Source organism: Astatotilapia calliptera, chromosome 10 (genome assembly GCF_964374335.1).
Source record: "Astatotilapia calliptera chromosome 10, fAstCal68.1, whole genome shotgun sequence".
Lineage (NCBI taxonomy): Eukaryota > Metazoa > Chordata > Actinopteri > Cichliformes > Cichlidae > Astatotilapia > Astatotilapia calliptera.
In genome coordinates, this window is record NC_137431.1 from 20,024,385 (window position 1) to 20,032,917 (window position 8,533).

At 40.2% G+C, this 8,533-nt stretch overlaps 1 protein-coding gene across 1 annotated transcript; it reads right to left on the reverse strand.

Moving 5' to 3' along the window:
* Positions 1-3,907: 3,907 nt before the first annotated feature.
* Positions 3,908-6,881, reverse strand: LOC145431421 (claudin-4-like). Its single transcript, XM_080307158.1, has one exon. The coding sequence runs from the start codon at positions 5,031-5,033 to the stop codon at positions 4,470-4,472; it is 564 nt and encodes a 187-aa protein (XP_080163284.1). The 5' UTR covers positions 5,034-6,881; the 3' UTR covers positions 3,908-4,469.
* Positions 6,882-8,533: the final 1,652 nt, after the last annotated feature.

Below are 8,533 nucleotides of genomic sequence, written 5' to 3' on the forward strand. Positions count from 1 at the left end.
GACTTACTTAACAGATGTATGTCACTGGAAAGCATTAAAAAAGTGAAATTAAATGTTTAATAATTTTTTTAAAAACTGGTCAACCAAACAGTTGATTTGTCACTTTATGGTGCTGCTGCTAACATAACCTAAATGTTATTAAAATTGATTATTTGCCATAAAATCAGAACACTAGACCCATTTTGTTTATCTATTGCTGTTGATAAATCACATTAAGTGTTAGCACAGCAAGAATATGCTGAAATAATTTCCTCAGTAAGTCATTTTTGTAACTTTCTGAGTTAATATTAGTAAATTTTGTAAAAATCAAGAATAGCATGTGGAAATCGCAAATATTACAACCAATTACCTTTTATTCAAATTACAGTAGCTGGTAAATTAATATTACTAAGTTGTCAAAAATACAATTTCATGTTTAACAAGTACTGTATGGACGCTAAACAATTATATATGGCAAAAAATCACATGGTCCTGTGGCATGATACTCATGATACCATCCATCTTCTACCACAGTGTTTTTGAGGTCATGGTTTCATATGAAGCCATAAGAGCTGGCACTCTCCACCAGTATACTGCCAACAAACCAGATGAGTGGGGCTTTAAATTGTTCTGCCAAGCAAGTTCATCTGGCATCATCCATGACTTGCTGCTGTATCAAGGCGGATCTACATTCTTCAATGCTCCCCTCAGTGAAAAGGAGCAGAAGCTACCTCTAAGGGGCCAAAGTTGTAGAAAAGTTTCAGCTTGGTCCAGAACTTGCACACCTCCTTGGGTGTCAGGTGCATTGCTACTATATGACCAACCTGCACTGGTGGAGCTCCCCTGAAGGCAGACAAAGACCTGATGAAGAAGGGCCATGGAGCCTGTTATTACAGGTCTGATGAAGGTCTGATTGCAATAAAATGGTTTGACAACAAATGTGTCAACCTCCTAAACAATGCCTGTGGGTTCATGCCTCTTTGATTGGTCAAACGGTGGAGCAAAGAGTCCAACGCAAAGATCACCATTCCATGCCCATCACTCATCCCTGTATATAATTAGCATATGGGAATTACAAGTTAAGGAGATGGCATATTCCACTGTTCGGATACATCCTTGACTTGAATACTACAAGAGGGACTGTGCCCTACTGGACCAGAAACCGATGGCTCTCAAAAGGTTTCCACCTGGCTGTGTCTGAACCAAGTTAACAAGCCAGCATCTAGAGTTGGACAACCATAATTCAGCTCTCCAAGACCACAGAATAAATGCTACACCCTAAGACCCCAACGACCGAAACCACAAGCAGATGTGCTTGATTTCCACTGTTTTTATTTTTTAAAACGAAAATGATTTTGCACAGTAGCAGTCAATCAGAAGTGGACTGAATGTGAGCATTTTGTGCTGTTGCACATTTTTCACAATTGCATAATAAAAACAATATGCATTTTGTTGTTTGATATAATACTTTCCTTTGAATTAAAACAGCAATGTTCATTGGCATGCTACTAGAAATAAACTGTATCAATGCCCTGAATAGTTTTTGTTATTAATTTAATTATAATTTGCCCCTTTATTTGATTTTTTGCATGACATTTCATACGTTTACCATGAAGTGACATCTCAACCATTTGGTAAAGATCAATATTTTAAAAAGTACAGGGTCTATTGAAAAAAAAAATTGATTGTGGTTATTGCTCACCCAAGTCAATATGAAATGCAAACAAAAAAATTTTCCATTGCTGTTTTCTTGGTGTGGACCTCAAAGGGTTAATCAAACATTTCATACCTCAGCTGTCTCACTCTTACTATAGCGTTCTGCAACTGTGACTAACGTGAGGAGGCTTGGCTTTGGCTGCAGGTATTCCTGTATCCTTCTCAGCATCACACATGTGGGGACCATAAAACAGTTCAATAATACTTCTTCCTGAACTTTGCTTCCTCACAAGACCAAGCTGGCATCCTATGTTACACAGTTTTATCCCCCTGGATTAAGAAACATTTACACCAAAACATATTTTTGTTTTCTGATCCTGCAAAACGACTGAGATGAGCAAAGCCCAGAGAACACAAGATACACAAGACCCAACATTCAGACTCAAACAGCCTTCATAAATGAAGCGCACCATGTTGGTCCAATACTAGATAGTATTATAGATCATATTACTGTGTATAAATAATAACCACGAAGCAAACTTTGAATATGCTGAGCATGAGGTCCCATCAACAAACTGTAAACAAACATCTACCAACTTCTGTATTGGAAGAGGTCATGGCTAAAAATAGGACTGTTTCTCCGATCAAGGATCTGTGGAGTGTGTTAAACTGTGGTATAGGCAGCAGTCATTGAAATATTACAGTCCAAAGCCAAATGCAGAGGAAAGGGCAGCTCATACATACCAGGCCTACTGAACTACTCCACCTAGAAAGGAGAGGAGGGCTTCCCAATCCAGCAACAGCAGGTGACACATCATGCCAGAAATTTCTACCATGCAAATGGCGCAAGTCAAAGATCAGGTCCAAAATGACCAACACATCAAACATTCAATGCATAGCTCTTCTGTTGTATTATGTTCGGCCGGACAGCGAGTGGTAAACCTCACATCCCAGTACAAACAGGAGACACCCCAAGCAAGAGGTCTCTAAGTGCAGAAACAAGTTGGGTTAAGCAGACGGGAAATACGACTGCCAGTGAGCACAGAGCAATGACTGTAGAAATCAGATAACAGATTTTCTACAGTCATTGGCATAAAGAGGCAGTTCACAGAGCCTTATATGCACAGCGCACCTGCTTGCAATAGGTCAGCAGATTCAAAATGCTGCAGATCACTCATTGAGAGCAGGTTTAAATCATCCTGTTACATTATTAAAACCTTTCCCCCATGAAAGAGAGAATTCTCTTGCTGTTCAAACAGGGTGTGTGAAATGCACAACGCTGAACTGTTGCTGCATTTTCAATATAGTTAAATTTTATGTGTAATCCACCTGGTTAGTACAACCACATGCGTCAGTTCACTTCAGTTGCAGTTTTAACATGTTCATTTCCACAGAAAATGAGCACAGTGGGTAACAATTACAGATCACCTGGGTTACCTGTGGTTGTTTACATCCTCTGAGTGCCTGCTGATGTTTCTAGTCGCAATGGTGGGTATTGAAAATTTGATCTGTTTTCAAACAATAAGAAAGCATATAGATGTACAGTATTTTTTGGATATCAAGCACGTGAAGCACACTTTGTAACCAGTGTCTAATACATGTAGGCTAAGGGAAATTAATAATGTGAATAGAAAACATGCACAGAAAGTGTGAGAGTTTTAGTTTCTTTTTTAATAATTAATAAAGACACTATGCTGTGTGTGCAGTAAACATGAGCATTGGTCAGTTATAAAGGGATGTGCAATGTGTGTAAAACGTACTCCATTAGCTTAGGGCTATTGTTCCACATGGTTTTCTCAGAAATGTATGTGTCTTTGTCAGGTTGTTGTCATTACGTTTTCTTGTGCTGACCTTCATGCTTTGATTTATTTTATTTGCTCAAAGATTTGTTATCATTGTGCAGACTCCTCTTTTAGTTCTTCTTCTTCTTCTTATCATTATTATTGTTGTTGTTTTTAAGTTGCCTTTCTGACTGACTGCAAGTACAACCTGAGTTTCTTTCGGTGATAGAGTTAAACAATCTAGTTTAGAAGATACTAAATGTTTATAAGTGTAAATTGTAGATTTATCTGTCAGTGTTAATTAAATTTAATTACTTATTTAATTAAACAATATTTTTGTTCAAGTGGAAATCTAAAATGAATGCCATGAATACATATTAACAAATGTACTTAAAAACAATAAACAAATCTGTGCTGTACTTGTTAATATTTGTTTTCTTCAGGTCTACTTCAGTCTTTTAAAGATAGAAAATATGTCCCGAACAAAAATATATTTTCAGAGTTTTTATTTAGGCTTTTGACATTAAAACAGAGACAATGGCATAAAAACATTTGCAACATGTGATCTCTCATGAGAATCCAATAGAGAATTGAGAAAAATGAATCTTAATTTGACCTAAATTGTATTGTATACAATCAAGTAATAAGAGTTAAAAACAACAACAACAACTCAAAAGAAAAGTATTCAAAGAGTAAATGAAAATCACATGATCATCTATATTGAAGCAGTTTTTCAAAGAAATAGTTATCAGGCTTAGACTTAAACCACTTGATACACATTCTATAGGAATATTAGATGCACAGCGTAATAATATCACAGGGGGAGGGGGGGATAAAAGAAGAACGTAAGTTACACACTCAGTGCTAACATTTCTCCTTATTTTCATTACATTTCAGGCTGTATTATTGTTCTGAGGGGAAAAACAGAAGATCATATTTATGAAATAATTATGAAAACATTTCTTTTGTGGCGGATATCTAAAAGCAAGCCTTACATAGGTGAGATAATTAATGCTTTACACAGAGTGAGCACTGAACTACTCAACTGTACATTCAGTATGACGGTATCAGGAGCAGGCCTCCTCCCAGGAACAGAAGCCCAGTAGTGAACCAGCCAATGTAGAGTGAGGCTCCCAGCTTTATGCTGCCACTACTGTCATGTCTGAACATGTAGGACTGACGAATGGTGATGTTGGCCATCCAGCAGACAGGTATGAGCACCAAGAAACCTGCAATGATGAAGACAACTCCAGAAGCAAAGCCCACTTTGCGTTTTTGCCCATCATCCAACATGAAGTTAATGCGCTTGTTCCCGGCCACACCAAGCAGGATTCCAAAGATCCCACTGAGGATTGCGATAATCACGAGTGCTCTGATAGCTTTCATGGTGTCATCTACTAGTTCTGGAACTACAACTTCATACTCAACGCATTCCATCTTGCCTGTGGCGTATATTGTACAGATTTTCCACAAACCATGCCATGCCCCATAAATTCCATGATGGTACACAGTATTAATGAAGACTTTCCAGGCAGGGAGAGCACAGATCATGATGGTCCCCAATACACCGTTGATGGCTAAAGCCAAACCCAAAATCTGTCTTCTACCAGCATCCATAATGAAGATCTTTAATCTGTTCAAAACAGTAAGTTGGTGTGTGCTTCAGAGCTGCAGTAATTGATCTTGTTAGTAACTGCTCATCAGGCAGGGTTTTATGCATCCTAAACACTAAACGCAAATGGGTTGTGGCTTTCTCACCCACTTGGGGGTGTGTCCATATGAAGCCTGTGTTGAGGCCCCTTATCATTATCATACATCTCTCTCTCTCTCTCTCTCTCTCTCTCTCTCTCTCTCTCTCTCACTCTCTATGCACTACTAGAAGGAAAAAAAACTAAATAAATTTGAATTTAGACTTAAATTCAATTTTAAGAAAATAATTTGGGGGTAGGACTTAAAAGACTTAACATTTTTAAAATTAATTGATTAACAAAGACCAGAGAACTAATTTTATCTCAGTTGTTCTTCTGGCTGAAATTTGGTCCGTTTACAGCATCCTGACATGTGATTGCATTTGTCCCTTACCTCTGGGAACCAGGGGCGTTTTTAGCCCATTTTTGGGTGTGCTGAAGCCTCCCCAAAATGAATCAAAGCACCCCCAAAGATTTCTTACTTTTTTATTGACAATATTTACTGTTTGCATGACACACTACTAAAAATATAAAAACCATAAATTCATACAGATTGAGACGTAATATTTTAACAACAAGAGTATAGATATCCCCCCCTCCAAAAAAAGAAAAAAAAGAAAAAAAGAATGGTTTGTTCCAGCTCGCTCTCCCCTGCTCTGGCTCTATCTCTCTTTCTGCCACAGCGATGGTGGCTGAGACGCAGCGGAGCGGAGGTGTGAGTGCCTGGCTTAAAACAAGACATGTTAGCTGTATTTAACCTTCAGTTACTCTTTATATAGTTGGGTAGGAGTCAGACCATGTTTCTTTTTAGCTGAAAAACATTACACCAGGTAACCTGCAGTGTTGAAAACGTGTTTTCCATCAATGGTGGAGGTGGTGGTGGTCAATGGTAACTTTTGTGTCCTGAATGGGAAATTGATTTGCAGTATGTCCATACAGTAATATAAAAATAAAAAAAAACACAACACAAAAAATATAAGCCCCGACAACACAACCTAAATTTTATCATCAAAAAAAAGTGCAGTGTGCAATGGCAACAACACTTATGGTTTAGTGTTATTAACCATGATAATAGCAGTAGGTACAAAAGACAATCTATGTCTCTTTGTCTTCACTGCAGGCTGTATAGGAATTTCTTTTACTTATGTATTAATCGCATTAATTTATTGTATAAGGCTTGGTGCCACTGAATTTTAACAAGTCTCACACTCATACATTAAGACAAATGGTGGGGGTAAGGAAGTTGGGGGAAGCAGACAGCTCCACAGGAAGAATCTTTTGTCTCTTCGAGGACTCTGGGAGGTCGCAAGGGAGTGTGAACCTTAAGGTGTGAAACAGCTGTGTACTGCCTTTTGTTCCTGAAGAAGGTATGTAACTGTGAGCCATGCTAGGCTCAGTGAGACTCTGCTGATCGCCTGCCCTGCGGTCATGCAGGCTCTCCACCAACTTGGTTTTCTGTTCTTTGTGTGTTTGGATTAAAGAATGTTAGCTTCCGCTCACCGCTTGTCTGCAGGCTTTATTTAATGGAAAACTTCCACAACAAGGCACTTTAGAACGACGACCTGATGGAAGCAGTTGAAAATCATTAAAGAGGGAGATTATTGGATGATGGGGTGGGCGCAGTCTTCTCTGCGCTGGGGTCGGGTGGGCTGTTCCGGACTCTGTGGGGCGGTGCTGCTGCTGTGGGCGCCGGTCCGGATGGGTCTGGGCCCCCTTGCCCTGGTGCGTTCCAGAGTGTGGGGGTGCCTACTGGAGTCAGGGGGGGAGCTGGCCCCAGGGAGGGAAGAAAGAGAGGGGCCGTTTGCCCCTCTCTTTCTTCCCATCCTCAGCTGCCTCCCTCTTCCCGCTCCACCACACCCACACACACACACAGGGCTTGGGGTGCAGGTGTGTCACCAGGGTGCAGGGGAGGCACTCCCCCTCTGTCCCCTTTTGGTCGCCTGTGCCTCAATTTTATTCTGCAACCTAGACATCCACATTACTCATCCTCTCATGACACATACATATAGGGCCTTCTGGACGCTGTACAGGGAGTGCAGAATTATTAGGCAAGTTTTATTTTTGAGGAATAATTTTATTATTGAACAACAACCATGTTCTCAATGAACCCAAAAAACTCATTAATATCAAAGCTGAATGTTTTTGGAAGTAGTTTTTAGTTTGTTTTTAGTTTTAGCTATTTTAGGGGGATATCTGTGTGTGCAGGTGACTATTACTAATTATTAGGCAACTTAACAAAAAACAAATATATACCCATTTCAATTATTTATTTTTACCAGTGAAACCAATATAACATGTCCACATTCACAAATATACATTTCTGACATTCAAAAACAAAACAAAAATAAATCAGCGACCAATATAGCCACCTTTCTTTGCAAGGACACTCAAAAGCCTGCCATCCATGGATTCTGTCAGTGTTTTGATGGTTCACCATCAACATTGCGTGCAGCAGCAACCACAGCCTCCCAGACACTGTTCAGAGAGGTGTACTGTTTTCCCTCCTTGTAAATCTTACATTTGATGATGGACCACAGGTTCTCAATGGGGTTCAGATCAGGTGAACAAGGAGGCCATGTCATTAGTTTTTCTTCTTTTATACCCTTTCTTGCCAGCCACGCTGTGGAGTACTTGGACGCGTGTGATGGAGCATTGTCCTGCATGAAAATCATGTTTTTCTTGAAGGATGCAGACTTCTTCCTGTACCACTGCTTGAAGAAGGTGTCTTCCAGAAACTGGCAGTAGGACTGGGAGTTGAGCTTGACTCCATCCTCAACCCGAAAAGGCCCCACAAGCTCATCTTTGATGATACCAGCCCAAACCAGTACTCCACCTCCACCTTGCTGGCGTCTGAGTCGGACTGGAGCTCTCTGCCCTTTACCAATCCAGCCACGGGCCCATTCATCTGGCCCATCAAGACTCACTCTCATTTCATCAGTCCATAAAACCTTAGAAAAACCAGTCTTGAGATATTTCTTGGCCCAGTCTTGACGTTTCAGCTTGTGTGTCTTGTTCAGTGGTGGTCGTCTTTCAGCCTTTCTTACCTTGGCCATGTCTCTGAGTATTGCACACCTTGTGCTTTTGGGCACTCCAGTGATGTTGCAGCTCTGAAATATGGCCAAACTGGTGGCAAGTGGCATCTTGGCAGCTGCACGCTTGACTTTTCTCAGTTCATGGTCAGTTATTTTGCACCTTGGTTTTTCCACACGCTTCTTGCGACCCTGTTGACTATTTTGAATGAAACGCTTGATTGTTCGATGATCACGCTTCAGAAGCTTTGCAATTTTGAGACTGCTGCATCCCTCTGCAAGATCAAATCAAATCAAATCAAATCAAATCACTTTTATTGTCACATCACATGTGCAGGCACACTGGCACAGCACATGTGAGTGAAATTCTTGTGTGCGAGCCCCACAAGCAACGGAGATA